The sequence below is a fragment of the Zonotrichia leucophrys genome, chromosome 1 (genome assembly GCF_028769735.1).
Source record: "Zonotrichia leucophrys gambelii isolate GWCS_2022_RI chromosome 1, RI_Zleu_2.0, whole genome shotgun sequence".
NCBI lineage: Eukaryota > Metazoa > Chordata > Aves > Passeriformes > Passerellidae > Zonotrichia > Zonotrichia leucophrys.
The window spans coordinates 72,413,600-72,430,441 of NC_088169.1; the positions used below are offsets into that span (position 1 = coordinate 72,413,600).

At 37.1% G+C, this 16,842-nt stretch overlaps 1 protein-coding gene across 4 annotated transcripts in view; it reads left to right on the forward strand.

The window, feature by feature from the left end:
* Window positions 1-16,842, forward strand: part of MICU2 (mitochondrial calcium uptake 2) — a 136,052-nt gene that overhangs the window by 105,620 nt on the left and 13,590 nt on the right. For 3 of the 4 annotated variants that reach the window (XM_064717407.1, XM_064717416.1, XM_064717435.1), the window contains 2 exons: window positions 4,524-4,586; window positions 13,053-13,150. In XM_064717407.1, the coding sequence (XP_064573477.1) occupies window positions 4,524-4,586; window positions 13,053-13,150 (161 nt within the window). The remainder of the gene's footprint in view (window positions 1-4,523; window positions 4,587-13,052; window positions 13,151-16,842) is intronic. The other variant, XM_064717426.1, reaches the window with a different exon arrangement.

Sequence of the window (16,842 nt, forward strand, 5' to 3'; positions counted from 1 at the left end):
TGAGCCCTGCTCAGCAGCAACAAAAACATCTCTGTGTTATCAGCCCTCTGCTCAGCACAAATCCAAACCACAGCCCCACACCAGCCACTGTGAAGGAAATTACCCCCTCCAAAAGCAGCACAGCCCTACACCCATTTGTTGCTGCACAAGATCTTTTAATTTTGAAGAATTTATTCTGTTGGTGTTAATTATTTTGCTGATTAAAAAGAAATCAAATTCTAGTAAAGCCTGTATTTTTAACTTACTAAACCAGGCGCAATCATAGTGAATTGTTATCAGACTAGCAGTTCCCTGATTACCAAAATAAGTCTGTTTTGGCTGTATTATTCAGCTGCAAAACAGTATGTTACAAGCAAAACAACTTCATGAACACTAGTGAACATGTTCAGCTTGTCGTACCTCTGCACCAAAATGCCACATTAGCAGTACTTTCTTTTAAAAAGTACTGTGAGTTAAGCAAATAAGGAGATTCTTACACTGCTCTTTTGGGGAGATGTGCCATGTGTTACGTATTTAATATCATTATGGGTAATATCAATATTACCCATTTCAGGTAATTCTAATTGAATCAGCCAGTATAAACAACAGAGAGTGATCAAATGTAGAGGTGAAAACATTCTATAAATCATTAAAAATAATTTGATTTCTGTAGAGGCAATCAAGTTAAATGAAAATTATTCTAGTTAGATAGATTGTTACTTTGCATTTCCTTTTTGGGCTGTATTGATAAAATAATATAGAGTCGTAAAAGGACACCCATATAAATCACTCTGTCAACTCACAAGAATCATTAAATTCAAAGAAGTCCCATAAGATGCAAGTTAGTCAGAGGATGAGTTTTCTCTCATGACTGTTTTCATAATATTTACAGAGGAGACTATTTTCAAGCAAAACTGTATAGATTAGGTTTAAAAATAAAATTTTTGGAATGTAAGAATGTGGAAGTAAGTGTGTATGTGTTAATCTCTATACTTTAGTTCTGTATGCATCATAGAAAGTTTCTAGATAGCTAATAAACCAGTAAATTGTGTGGCAAATCTGTCATTTTTCTTGTCCCAGTTGACATCCTAGCAAAATATATCTGAACTAGTCTGTAGTGATTTCCACACTATATTTGACAGTAACATCAGGAAATAAGGAAAATGCAGTGGAAAAGAATAGTGAATAAGCAGTAAGCAGGAGGCAGTGTCTGTAGGCAGTGCACAGTGGGAAAAGAAATTTCATTGCTGATTTTCTCTGGCTTTGTCACCTCTTGTGTTCCCCATTTCCCACCATTATCTACTGGTTAGACATCTTTGTATGTCTGTGATGTCTGACTGTAGAGTCTGACTGCTGATCTAGACTGTGGAGTCTTTGAGGTAAGAACTTCCCTTTTGGTCTGCAAAATGTCCATCATTCTTTGAATTGTGTATATCTCAATTCTCCCATGTTCCTGGATGAACAGGCACTTGGTGTGTCAAGCAGGTCATTCAGAAAGGGGAAATGAGTGACAAGCAGAAACTCCAAACCCAGCCCTCAGTGCCTGCATTATATGGTGGGATATAGGCTGTTCAAACCAGTATGGATCAGGCACTTCAGGAGTGCGAGGTGCAGAATTTCCCAGTGTTCTCTGCTGACAAAAATGGATGTTTGGAAAAGGAGACCTTGAATGCGATGTCATGTTTTTAACGAGGGAGTTTATCTTGTCCTCTGTAGCCTTTCCATTTCAGTGCACATTTCCCTAATTTCCAGTAAAAGTCTCTCCCTTCACAGAGATACTCTTGTTCTCTCTCCTCCCTATTTCTTTGTGTTGAAGCCGGTGTAATTCTGCTTTGTCCACATTTCAGTGGTAAACACTCACAGTACAAGAGACGTTTCAGTATTAGGGCCAAGAGAGTTTTGTTGCTTTGCCCTGCAACTCCAGGGTGAAGAAGACGAGGTAGAAATGGCATGTTCACAGATGTTAGTTGCCACCCTTTAATCAGCCCCTGCCAGAGAGCAGAATCATTTCTCAGAGCCATGTTATCTGCATCTCTGTGAGGACAGTAAGAGACTTCCATGAACTCTGCACTTCCAAGACATTCACTTGAGACTTGGTGAGGGGGATTTCCAGACACATAATAACCCATGCCCATTAATCTGAGACCTCCCACCAAGAATAAGGCTACCAAAGTTCCCAAAATCCCCAGCAAGTAAGGAATTTCCCTGACTCTAAATCTGTCGTGATTAAAGATGTCTAAGTAAAATTAATGACAGTTCAAAACTATTGGGAATAAAGGCAGAGTAGCTCTGATGGCACATGCAAGAGCTGTATGATTTAGACTTTCTGAACAGACCATCTTACACACTTCTGCTGGAGAGCAGATACCACAAAATACTTGTAGAGCTTCGTCTAGGGCTGAATGAGCCAGCACCCAACACTCAGCAGCTGTGGCACAGAGCTTCCACAAGCCCTGATCTCTCTCAAGCGACTGGAAGATGCAAAAACAACTTTTTTTTCTTTCTTTCTCTCTTTTTTTTTTCAAGACTGATGTAGTCTTTCTGCCAGAAAGGCTGTTCAGAACAGATTACTTCTGTCTTTAGTAGAGGCTTCACTTGTGCATAATAGGTCTCATTATCTTTGAATCAGCCATTATTATAGTGAGTGGTGAGCAGATATAAATATTAAATACAAATAAATATTACATGGAGGAGTCCATTTCTTGAGGGCAGAATTCTTCTCCCTCTGTGAGTAGTTGCTGCACTATGCTGAAAAAAGATCAACAGACTTCTGGAAATAGTTTCAAGCACTCTAAGAATTTATATACTGTATAAGAAAACAATAAGTGAAACCTTTCAGAATTGGTGTGAAAATAATTATGCTGTGTCTGTGCTCTTCAGTAGCCTCTGCTACTGCAATCTACTCTGCAGATTTTTTTTGAGAGTCCTTTAGAAATAAAATCTAAAAGAGAAAAATACAATTTTACTCCTGTTTGGAAAGGTTTTGCAGTTGTATTTCTTATGTGTGATCAAGTGATTGATTTTTCAGGTAAAAAAACCCATGATTTCTCAGTGAGAATATGGACAAGAAGTTGTGATTTTACCCACAGCTGTATAATGCTATTATGCTATGAAGAAATTTACAATGCTTTTACTGTAGTAGTCATTTGTTTTGTAAATGATCAAAAATTAAGATAATTTGGAGGAACAAATGGTGTTTAATTGCCTTATTTTATAGCATTTATTTTGGTAAATGCTATCAAGATGTGCAATTTAAAACTAATAATAGAAAGTAAGCATCCTAAGAAACTAAAAAATTGAGGATAAATAAAACCCAAACAAACCCAGAACAGGTTAATTACTCAAAATTTGAAGGTCAAGGGATGACTTTTGGCAACACAAATCGATAGCATGTTTTTCTTATTGTTTACAAGCCCATACTGCTTCTCTGAAGAACAAAAAAGAAAAAAAAAAGAAACACAACAAAAACAAAACTAACAACAAAGGAGAGATCTAAAATCTCCCCAGGATAATTACTGTGGAAATTTGGTAATGAACTTTTCCCAGGTTTTAATGAGCAGGTTGAGGAATCAGTCAGAAATGCCTGAGAAGCAAACCAGCAGTTTTGAAATTCTTGAGCTTTAAAAGCATCTTTTAAAGTCTCCAAATCCAGAGGGATTGGTGTAATTCCATATCTCTACCTGAAATGTATTAAGTCCCTTGTTCTTTCATTTCTGCTGTCCTTTTGAGGATTCATGCAAACATCTGAAAGGTAGGTGTACTTTGTGCTATATTAAATCACTCGTTCTTGTGGCAGTGTTCATCTCTGAAGCAGAAATACAGTCAAAGAAACCTTGCAGCTCTGATATGCTTGAGGTACTGAAAATTAATGCACAGCTTATATTACCTTAAAACTTTATTTGGGACAGTGGAAGTTATGTTTTGAAATGTGAGTCATTTCAGTAATTCTAAAAATCTTCTTAACTAATACACTCAAGATTAATTTTTTCCAAGGGTGGAGGGGAAAACTCAAACCACATTCTGCATAATGCCAGTTCTGAAAAAATGTTTTCTTATTTAATTAAATTATTCTTTATTGTTAGTTGTATAGTACCTCATTTTAACAGGTATGTTTTTCATGTCCAGAAGATCATGTTTGTAACAGAACTATGTAAAACTATCTAGAAGGACAGCATGAAAATCAGGTAATTTTTATTTCTGGAATGATACTTGATGCTATACCCCAGACTTTCTAAATCTTCTGAAGTGAAAACTAAGCTTCTGGTGCAAGGAAATCTCCTCTAAAAATAGAGTAAGCACTGGGCTGCAAGAGATAGATTAATGTTTGGTTATATTAATCACAGTAGATAAGACATTCCTAGGGAAAAGTGTGTCTGAATAGCAAAATATTGTCAAGTATGCAAATATTTTGTCATGACTAGAGAACCTTGCAGAAATGTATAATTAAGAAAAGGTGCAATTAAATCAAGGCTCAGAAAAAGTAGGCTCTTATAAGATCAAGTTTGTAATTTTCCTGTTCTTTTTTCATGTTTCAACAAATACAGCTACAGAGAATCATTGGGAAGGAAGATGACTTGAAAGCAGCTGGAGATGAAACTGTACTTCGGGTATGAAATAGAGATACATTTTCCTTACAAAAACATTGTAGTGTTTCCCATGAACTTTGTAATTTTTTCAGTTTTTAGATAAGTATATAAGCCTAAGTATTAGTGCTTTAATTAAGTGAAAGGGCATGATTTGTCAACTGCTCTCTAACTGGGGAAGAAAAATGTAATTTCTGACGCTTCTGATGAAGTGGATGGAATCAGTGTGTTTTATGACTGTGTATTCACTTGGTTTGTTTCTGTGAGCCTCTCCTTTAAAGCCACTCTCCTGTATTTATGAAAATCTCAGGAAGAGCTCCATATTGCCATACGAGAATAGAAGGCTTTCCAAATGGAAATCTGTAGCTTAAGCTTACCTAAATGCTGCTGTTGCAGTGATATCAACTCATTCTGAGTTGGTTTGAAATGTGATTATTGTCATTGAGGTGACAAAGGCAAGGATTATTTTAGTTAAGTCTACTTCCAGAAAGAGGCAGTGTAGATGCAGACTAGAAGAAACAATCCTAGAGTATGATTGTCCAATAGAAAAGAAGTTTCACTGTTTTGCAGTCCACTAGCAAATGGTAAATAGATCTCATCAATGAAAGAGACTGGTAAGTTCCTGCTCTCTTTTGTTTTCCCCTGAATCCAGCCACCTCAACCTCCCTTCTTCTTAGGTAAAGTGTATTCTTGAGTCTGTAGTTAGCACAGAGACGATATTCTGTAGCCTGGGTGACATTGAGTGAGACTGAAAACAGAGAGGGGAAATCCTGAGTACACTAAAACACCACAGAAGAAGCTGATTAACCATATAACAACTGATGGAAGAAGCAAAAATGGCATCAAGTTGCACCAGGGAACATTGGTTTAGATTGGATATTAGAAAAAAATTTTCACTGACATTGGTCAAGCACTGGAGCAGGCTGCCCAGGGAAATGGTGGAATCACCATCCCTGAAAGATGTGTATGTGGTGCATAGAGACAGGTTTAGTGATGGACTTGGCAGTACTGCCTTAATGGTTGGACCCAATAGTGTAGAAATCTTCTCCAATCCAAATGACTCTGTGATTCTAAAGAAGGGGAGAATACAGCTGGATTGTCTCCATCTCTTACTAAAAGGTGCTGCTTACATCAGCAACTTGCTGTCAGCTGTAAACTTTCGGTTTGCACTGGGCATGAGGCAGTGGCTGCTCACATTGGAAGCATTCGGTAAGGAATTTGTACAGGCCTCTGCTTTGTAAATCATGCATCAGCAGTTTCTACAAAGAGTTACTCATGTTCTTTACATTTTCACATGCCTGAGGAAAAAGTGGAAGTGGCTATTGCTGACACCCTTAAAATTTATTAGGTATAAACTGATTCACAAAAGCCTTCTTATTCATAAAAGTTTTCCTCCCTCAGTGTATATTCAAAGTTGAGTTAAAAGTTGTTTGACTGACAAACAACTATCTCATTTCTTGAATCTTTTCATCAATCACCAGATTAAAATAGCTAGGATTAATGGGGTTGTCTGCTCCTTAATGCCATGACAGTGAAAGAAAATGCCATGACAGTGAAAGAAAAAAGATCTTTATTCTGCATGAATGCACAGCTATAGTATAAAATTTCCAGAGAAACTTTGATACAGTTGGACAGATTAGTTATAAACACATAAGCTTATTGTGAGCTAATTAAATACCTGAGCCGGAATGTCTCTACTTTGTTTTTGTCTTGCTTCAAAGTTTGTTTCAGAGTTCTCCATTGAGAAAAATCTGAAGTTACTGTATTCAGAAAATGCTATTCAATACAGTTTCATAGAAGATTATAAATGGAATTCTAGAATGAAAGAAGAATTAAATAGCTTTGGGGAATACAGCTAACTTGAAATTATTACGGTCTCTGTATTTCTACATGGCAAAATCCAAATTATCACATTTCTCTTAATTTTTATTTTCTTCCTGTCTCAGTTTCTCACCAAAGAAATTGATTATCATTGTAAGCAGTGAATCTGACTATACAGTGTAGTCATTGGATATATTTTTACCCTTTATGTTTTATAATTATGGTAAATCATAGTATTACCTTAAGAAAAATTGACAAAGCATAAAAATATGGCCGACTATGGTTGACATAGTTTACTATGTTTTTTGCAAGTCGAGATACTGCAGCAGAATTTTGGTGTTTGGAATGGATCTTTATTTCCACAACATTTTCTCAATTTGCATATGAGTTTGCTGTTTTTTCAAAGTAAACCCGGTCTCTGATACCAGATGGCGAATGTCACCAACCTAGGAAAATACAGTTTAAATAGTAGTCTGCAACTTTGTTTAAGCAGCAGGTATATGCAGGTTCCCTGTGTAGACAAAGGTCCCAGTCATTTATTTACTTTATGGTGATACCATTTAATACTCATCAAGTTACTATATAAGGAAAAGAAAAATCAGTTTGCTGTTCTCCCAGGGTGCTTCTATCTCTGCCTTTTTACAGACACTTTGACTTACACATCTAAAATTCAAATTTTCACCACCAGTATTGGCCCTTGAATGGATTGCAGTGGAATTGTTTATCCAGATACATGTATTTCAATTGAGGACTTGTCTTATTCCAGTATTATAATTGATGCTGGAAGAAAAGCAAAAAAAGATCTCCCCAGCCTTAACTGGCTCCATCTTTTGGGAAGTTCCATGCTGGATTTTGCAGAGCAGGCAGTCTGGCAGCCTTGTAGCAGAGGTGCGCACAGTGAAGGAGAGCTGCAGGCAGACTTAAAACACTGGAGTCTGGTTTTTCTAATCAGACTGGAAAAAATGGTGCAGAAGTCAACAAGAGGCAGTGACTGCCTCAGCTCAAACACGCTCCCCATAGGCTGGAGGAAATTCTCCATCTGGCTTCCTGACAGAACTGATCTTCATATGGAACATCCAGCTGAACCCATGACCGTGGTTCATGGAAGAGGAGAGCCAAACTCCCTGCCTGGAAGTGCTGTAGATTACAGTAGGAAAGTACATGATCTAGAAGATTTTGTTTCTTTTGAAAAGGTATTGCCTGGTGAGCAGCACCTGTTGCTTTTGTGTTCCTGCCCTGAGTTCCTTAAAAGGATACTCGAACAGTGTAAGGTGCTTTAGTGCCCTGGCTGTGAAAACAATGCTGGTGGTGGCAAATATCTACTGGACAGACCAGCTGTCTAGATCAGGGACTTTGCTCTCAGGCCCTTCAGTTTAGATTAATGAGTTACCAAGTACTTTCAATACCTCTCATTTAATATGCTTTATGTAATGGGTAAACTTACAAATTACTTTTAGCTACTGTTAGGAAAGGAATGACAATACAGTGTTCTGTATTTGTTCTTGAAATGAAATGAGTGTTGTGAAATACGTAAATTATCTCGTTTCCAAATGATTAAAGATATGCTTCTGGATTCCCTAGTGAATACATTTTCATACAAAGTGTGAGAAGTATGATTGAGGTTTTTTTTAAATATTTAACTAATAGTTAGGGACACAGCTACTCATCTCTTTTAAACAGAAAACTTATGAACTGAAATTTTCTGACTATATGCAGTGTACTTTTAGACTCACACATGAACAATTTCATACAATAGTAATTCACACATTTCTCTCTGTTTACCCAGTCAAGGCAAGGTTTTACACTTGGACCTTCGGACACTGCAGAATTGTGATGCATCTCCTCAACCACAGGAACTGTGCAAGTCATCATAACTTGCCCATCTGCTCCCTAGAATCTCTAGCTGGTTTAAAGTTTTCTACTCAGTCCTTCTAAGTCTGCATAGCCCACTATAACTAAAGACTGCTTAAAACTGAAGGAAGGTGGTGGCTGGGAGCTGTGCGCTTCCTAGTGCAGCAGTACTTTGTAACAGGGGTGCAACACATCAGATTTTACAAGAATCTAGTCCAAGACTAAAATTAATATCCCTCCCCAAAGAGTCAGTCATTAATCTTGTAACCTCTCAGTTCAGATGGAATGCACATTTTTTCTTGACCTATATTCTCCAACATAAATATGTATGTTTTGTGTCAGCAATTTAACATTGAATTCTGTTGAAAAGCTTTTAGATACTTTAAACCAAGAAGCAGCATGATGTGCTTTAAAGTTCTCCAGACAGGTAAAGCCCCTAAAGAACCAAACTGTCTGATACTAAAATGTTAGATTATTGAAAAAGTGCTGCGTCATTTTCTACCTCATGGACAAGTAAATTATTTTCTTTTTCCATATGATCTGATGACATTGTAACCTCAAGAGAGAGAAGGAACCATATTTGATCAGGGGCTGGCCGAGGATCTGGTGACAGGCCACAGGTGCCATTTTCAGCACTGAGAGCAAGAGGGTTTGTGTGTGCTGAGGATGGATGTGCTCGGCCTTCGAGGCTAGGTCTGCCCCCAAAAGAGTGGGCTTCATAGCACATCACACCTCCTGTCATGGAATCTCTTCTTTTGGTGCAAAGTTACATTTTTTAAGTATGCCACAACAGAGAGGCAGGGCCTGGGATCCTGTGAGGAGCTGTCTCCAGTGTGGGCAGGAGCAGCAGGACATGGGTCAGGCAGCCTCGGGCTTTACAGTGCAGCAGTGCCATTCCCCCACTCTTGGCACAGTCAACCCTCTTGGAACAAGGCATGGTTCAGCCTGTTTCTGTTTGGGGCTTAAAGTATCTCCTGCAGCATCTACTCCTAGATTAGTTTTAGCCCCACCAGCTGGAAACCATTTTTATACTGTACCTCCTTATGTGAACTTGATGCAGAGCTGTGGGTGATGCACTGAAACCTGAGGATGTCCATGAAGTTACATGTTCTTCATTACAAAAGGCCTAACTGTAAAGCAGAGTGATTCCATGACATTAGTTGTCATTAACAAAAGAGCTGATCCTCCCAGTAATAGGAGTTATGGGTGTTATTGAATGCTGTTTATTGTTTAGAAGATGTTCTGTCAGACTTCTCAAATATTGTCTGCTATATCCTCTGTAGAATCATCTGTGCACATTTCAGCCCTTCTGCGTCAGACCTGAGGTATTCTTGAATCCTACCTAGTAAGAACGTGCATTGCAAAACATTAAAAACTTCAGTATGGATTTACATTAGGATGAAAATTGATTTATCACAAAGTACACACTTTTTTTTCTGGGGCCCACTAGAGACTGTCTGGGCTTTGCCAAAAAGAACTGCTTTTGGAGATCTGTATCTCCTGGTCCCACTAGCTGGCCTGCTTACAGTTCTTTTGACCGACTGTAACTGTTAGGATTTATTTCATAATGGACACATCTTTTAAACTTTCTTACCAGAACTGAGTCCTAGGATATATTCCAGCATCTGGGAGACTCTCAAAATGACAGAAAGCTCGAATTCTCTTTAGCGGTGTGTGAAGCTAGGCTGGGATAGCAGCCTGGCATGGTGAATTGACTGAGCTAGCAGCTTAAAAACAAAGAGGATTGCAGAGCAGTGGACTCAGAAAAATTTGCAAATATTTAGTCTTACCTTTGGAAATATTTGGAACATCACTAGCAGACAGAAACTAAGGTATTGTCCTCCTTGCCCAACCTCACTTCTTTGCCCGTTCTTCCATCTAGTCACTCTCCTTCTCTCTTAACTAAAAAAAAAACATTCGATCCAAAATACATATTATTTTTACAATTTCAAGTGAAGTAAGATATTGCACAGCAAATACCATCTCAGGAAGCAAGCAAGAGAACATGAAACAGGAATTGCAGATTTTAATCATGATGAATGCTCTCCAGTCGTGCCTCAGGCAAAATTCTGCAAGGAAAGGTGGTAAGAATTTAGAGACAGTGAGTCTATTAACATTTCAGATGAGTTTTGAAAATTAGTTAGGTACATTATTCTGAAAATCCCATCTCACTGTGTGATAAGTTTCTTCTCAGTGACACTTGTTGGTACTTGCTGCAGTATCAGGTCCTAAATGTCAAAAGCTCAGTGGGAAGCTACAGGATTAGGTAGGTCTTTGCCCATGACTCAGTGTTTGCAGCATCAGGCCTCTTATGTTAACAGCCTATGTAATGTAATAAGGAAATAACTTGTGTTATCTGATCTTGCTTAAAAAGGAATAATTGCATAATTCAGCAGTTCATGATACTTTTGAAAGTGTAGGAGGCATTAACATTACTAGGAAAATTAGCCTATGTTTGTAATATGTACACACATGTTCATTAGTTCATAGACTTGTGTGGCATCAGATTGTGTGGTCTTTGGGATTCTGGAACATGTCAGAGTTGCCCACTTGGGATACATGTCTCTGCCCCATCCTGTGCTTGTATCAAGATGAAACTCAGACCAGTGGGATCCTTTTTCCACTCTGTGTAAAGTGTACAGATCAAAAGGGTTCTTTGGTGCACCGTCCCAGTCCCTGAAGTAGCCAGATAGACCAGAATGCAAACTTTCACTCAGTTTAGATAGTGACTCAAATCTACCAGTCTGGTCTGCTTTGCAGCCTGGGATTGGGTTACCATTTCATTCTTATTGCCAAGAGAGACATTCCAAGTGTACCAAGCTCACAAGGGCGAGGTGTTGGAAATATTAATAGAATTCTCATTATCTTCTAACAAGGATTTGTCATGTCGGTACTAATTTATACAGATCAGCAGCAAAAGCTCCTAATGATTCTGTGGACAAAAAGGAATTATGTACTAACATGAACTTTAATTTAATAGCATTAACTCTAGGAAAAGCAATTTTTTTTAATTTCACCCTTAAGGTGTAGTCTCTGTGGTCTCCTGTTGCATTCTGTGCTTTAAAGAAATGTACTGTTTTGCAGTTCTAAAATATATTTAACTCTCACTAACATAGTGTTTGGACATCTGCCAGTTTCTCTGTGGAATTTCAACTGATAAAGAAGGTAGCCAGCAAGTAGGTGCATATTTGTTATAAATCCTGGGATGGGCTTTGTCATCTTAGATAAGATGAGGTAGGTATTGTTTGTATGCCTTCTTCTAGCTTGTAACTAGAAAAATGTTAATAGAAGAAAAAAACTTTCACTGTCACAGACTTAGTTTTGAAAAGGTTATTTTAAACCTCACTTTTCAGTTTGTTTTCATACAGCACTTATTATAATATGGAGTAATTAAATTAGAAGCATTAATTTGTGTAATCATGAGTTCAGTTTTTAAAATTACATTAGCAAATTTATTCCTTGCATTTTTCAAGTGTCCTTTAAACATGTAAGCAAAACCCACAAAAAGCAGATTACAATCTAGCTACAGTGAAGGATATGTGGATTCTTCTCTCTTTCTTTTTAAAAAACTTTGTATTCTGATATAAATAGTTTGGGTTTGAATTTTAAATAAGCATACATGAATGTTTGACTTTTGGCTTTCAAAAAAGCATATACCAATGTTTATGCATCAGTCTTCACAGTAATCTGAAGTGTTTAAACTTCAGAAGGATGGATCTTGTGGGTATTTAAATATTCTTTGCCTGCAATTAAATGATAAAAGTTCAGTAAGTGCAGTTTGCATATGGCTTGAAAAGTGGTTTTTTTCTAGGTTCACTCATACATAACTCATATCACTGGCATTTGGTGAACTGTGGCTTGTAGTAGAAATGAGGAATGTTTCTGCTTTAACTATAAAATAACTGTGTCATGTATGCAGTAAGCATGGAACACGGGGGACTAATGGGACTTGTTACTGATGATGCTGAAAGCTAAATAACCATTAGTATTACGTCTTATGAATAGACTCTTGTCTTTCATCTTACCTCTTCAACCAGATAAAAGACACAGAGGCTATTTAGATGTCATAAGAATAGTATGCTGAAATCCTTTCAGACTTAAAAAAATTCTCTCTTCATGTTGCTTAGTGTTTTGTTGTGTTCAAAGAAATGCCAGTATGCTGGTGCTGAAAGAAGCATAGAGCAGAAATCCAGCATTATGTGTGGGTTTAGGCTTGTTAAAGATTGAGTTGGAATAGTGTGTATCCCTTCTGTGCAGAAATTTCTTCTTCAGATTTTAAAAATACTTATAGAAAAGTCACTAACCCTGAAAATTTCCCAGTAGCCTTGTAAGACCATAATATAATAGGGCATTATCAGTGTTGGTATTTTCCTAGCTTCATTCATTAGACTATCATGAATGTTATTTTAATAGCTGTAAGATGTTAGAAATACCTAACTAAAAACTTCCTTACAGATACTAACTTTATTTAAGCCTTCTATTCAACTAAGAATAAAGTTTCTTAAAGATTTAACTTGCAACCTTCTCCATTTTAATAATAAAAATAATATAATATTATAATAAAATGCACTGATGGTGGTTGGAAATTGTTCTTATCTTTCATATAGAGTATTTAGAAGCAGAACTTATAATACACTGTTAGCAGTTAATGTGGAAGAGTTTTTCAGCTCTGAGATCCTGTGTGATAGCTTTGGGAACAATAATTAAATTTCAAGTATCTTTAGGAAAATTCTAGTTCAAATAAATATTTTTAGATTAATGGTGAATATTAATGATTATGCAAAGCATAACAATCATATAGGTTTTTTTGTTTTATAGGAAACAGAACTGGACAGCTGTGGTGTTAATACTGTGTTGCTGGTACATTTCTTTGGAAAACAAGGAAAGGAAAAACTTCGCTTTTCCGAGTTTTTCAGGTATTTTTTCAGCCAGGCAAGCATAACAGGAACTAGTCTTGTTCCTTACCCCTGTGCTTTACCCCAACTCAGGCATTTATCTGACATCACAGTGAGTTGATCAGAAAATTAAGCAATGACCAAGTCACAGAAAAAGTTACTTCCAATCAACTAAAAAACATTTTCTGAGTTGAAATACTTCCTTTCCTATTACAGCTGTCATGGTAAGCTACAGGCAACTTCTCCACTTGCTTCAAATTCCAACTTCTGTTGAAACTTTCCCAGTGCCTTTTCCTCTACCATTTGGGCTACTTTTGCAATGAGACTGTGCAGATACCTGTTTGAGTCTTGACACACATACTGTAGCATGGCATCAAGAGAAGATTATCTATCAGTATTACCTTTTTTACAAAAATAATCAGTCATTGACAGACTGCAAAAATAAAGTAGAATAATGTGTTTTGCTTCGGTTTGCATTCAGAAGTGGAGAATGTGTGGCAGCCCTCTTAAAAATGAATGTTTTTGCAATCAGTAGACTAAAAAGTGTTTGGCTCCAGTGGCTCTGGTACATACCAGTCTTCAAATAAACAACCTTTCCCTTTTGAAGACCTCAGCTCAATAGGAATCTAAGTGAGTGAAATAAGTCTAAGATGTCTCCAGCTCCCTTTTCTATAAATACCATAGATCCTCTCAATGAAACAAAAGGCAGAGAGCACCAGTAAAAGGTTGTGTTTGCATATACAGTGTAAACTGAAAAGCCTCAGGTTTTAGATAAAATCCTACATTGACCCAATGAGGCATGACATTGATGAAACTATGTACCTTGTACATTCAGAACACATAGGTTAAAGACCTTTGCCTGCCACACAGATAGAGGCCTGTAATCAAAATCAAACTCCCACATCTTGCTCTTAAAATTTGTGGGATAAGTGTAAGGTTTAATGCAGGTAATTTTTCAACAGTGGCAGTTATGTTTCGTGGGGCTGGAATGTGCCTCTTTATCACTGCGTAGACACTCCATCTCAGCTGCCACGTGACGCTGCAGTTTGTTTAACACGCAGAAAGGTGAATAAAAGGATCGCTGTCTTCTTAACCTCTGCGAGGATATCACCTTTCACATGATTTTATTTGCAAGTAAATCAAGCACATCATTTCTGGGTTCCTATTGTTCAGAGAAAATGTGATTTCTATCTGATGGCCTCTCATAACACTTTACCTTCTGCGGGAAGCTATTGTTGGCTGTTTGATCAAAGTGCCACATTGTTTTTACAAGAGATGACTGATGAGCTGTAGAGACATAGATCATTCTCAAAAGCAAAAATAATGATGGTAAATGCTTTTATCATTTTCCAAGTTCTTGCCTAGAAAGCTTTTCCATTGATCAGTGTAGTACCTAGTAGAAAATAGAGGTGATTATGTTTGATTAGGACACACTAAAACTTGTCACATTAGTTAAATACATAGATATTGCTGTGCTTCAGAGTCCTTAAAACTAAAAAAAAAAAAAAAAACTCAAACCAACCAAAAGAAAAAAAAGGGAAAACCCACTAAAAATATAAAAATAATTCACCCCAAAAAACAGTAATGCTTTCATTGTGAAATTTCACTGTACTTATATGGGAATTCTGAAAGCTGAGACCACTGTTCTTATCTCATTACCTACTTATATTTTCCTCATGCTCCCTCTTTTCAGTTTGTCTGGCATTAAAAAATCCTTTTGTAAGTGTGCAACCGTCTGTATCTACATGCACACCAGCATTATCCAAGCCTTTTAGCCCACAGTCCAAACATTTTAAAAATGTCAGACAGCCACAGTCAATATACCAGGGCAATTAATTTGCCAAACTGTTCTCCTTTCTTTGCATTTAGATGGCACAAAGAAAATGGAAACTCTCTACATCTCTTGGGGCAGTGTGAGGCTGATGTAAACCAGTTCTTGTGCCGCTTTTCCTACTGCCCTGAACACAGGAGGCACACTGAGAATAGGGAGGGAACATGGTCAGGCATCTGTCTCCAGCTGGTGCTTGCTTCTTGGGCAATCCCAGATATTGATACACACACAGACAATCCTCAGGCAGTGTTTTTATCAATGTAAAGGTTCTTTCAGAGATCTTCAGGCTTCTTAAGGTGGGACTCAGGGAACGCATGTTCAGCTCCAGACTGCTAGATGAGTTCTTGTTAGTGTATTGTCCTTAACATAAGGACATTGTAGTAATTATTAATTAGAATTTACAATTTCAAAACCAAAATGTTTCCCTAGCAAATGTTAGGAAATATAAATTTCTGTAGGATGTTTATGTATATTACTACTAAAGATGTGGCCTTTTAGTCAAGTACAGCTAGAAGAGTGTTCTCCTCTAACCTTTTTAGGGAAATATAGAAGAATATGCAGTAAGCCTAAAATCATATAACAAAGAGGGTAAATTTAATACAGGAAGCTGTCTTTCTTCTCAGAAGATCTGAACAAGTTTCTGTTTCAAATGACACCACTCAGTTTTACACCTCAACAATAATGTCATCTTCTAATACCAGATCCTTTCTTAGAGAACGTCCCCAGAATTCAAGGCTTTTTTATTCCTTAGTATGGATTTCTCCTAGTTTTTAATATAGAAATAATTTTTAGTCTTTTCTTTAAAAAAAAAAATCTAACTTGTGCTTTTATTTCCAACTACATCAAATGTGCTATCTTTTATTCTAGAGTAGAAAACTATTTACTTTTCTAGCTATAGGAAATATTTCTTCCTGACAGACACTGGGGGTTGTTTTCCCCTGAAAAAAGTCCCTTACTGATCTTGTTTAAGTATGTCTAATCCCAAATAAAAGAGGAGACAGTATTTCACTCCCTAAACAGTTTGACTGCTGTGATTTTTTCTGTAATCTGTCCCCAAGCAAGCTTAAATCTCTTGCATTCTCCTCGAAGGAAAAAAGAAAGTGCAGAGAGTATGGAAAGGATATTTAAAAAACTCTCTGATTGTTGTATTTTTTCTGGGATGTCTTACAAAAAATGTACTTCCCAGTATGGTTAAACAATGGGCCTCTTTTAATAGTAAGAGGAAAGTTAATGTTTCAATCCAGTTTATGTCATTCTCTTACCTGATTTCTTGCTTCTTGTTTCTTCAGTTAATAGATTTTTTTTACCAGAAATATTCTTTAATTATGGTTCTGTTTTAATTTCTGCTTTAGATTGAAGGGGACAAATTGTATAACCATACAGAGATCATGCCTTTTACCTACTTATGCTGTTTCTTTCCTTCAGTATTTTGAATTCCTTGATGCATTCTATTTGGAACCTTTCATTTAAGAAGCCAAAATGATCCAGGCTGGACCCCACTGCTAGTGCTGACATTTTTGGGGAGGCTGTGGTGTGTGTGTGCCAGTGCATGGATGCAGGATTTCTTTCAGGTGTCATCATCAGCCAGCATGCTGTGCTTTTGCCAGATGACAGCTTATATATTTTCAGTGATTTTCATCTGGGGATTTGGAATTGCTTTGCAGAAATAGAATATGATTGCTTGTCTCTGTTCCTACACTTTTATCTATATGTGTGCATTGAGAGTCATAATACATAGAGATTACATCAGTTATAGCCAAGATCAGACAGTGAGGAAGGGAAGAACAGCAACAAAATCTGGCTTCATGATATTCCTGTCATAACTCAATCTGAATATTTCCCAAATATTTAGTAAAGAGCTTGAGAAAAATATTTTTCTTCC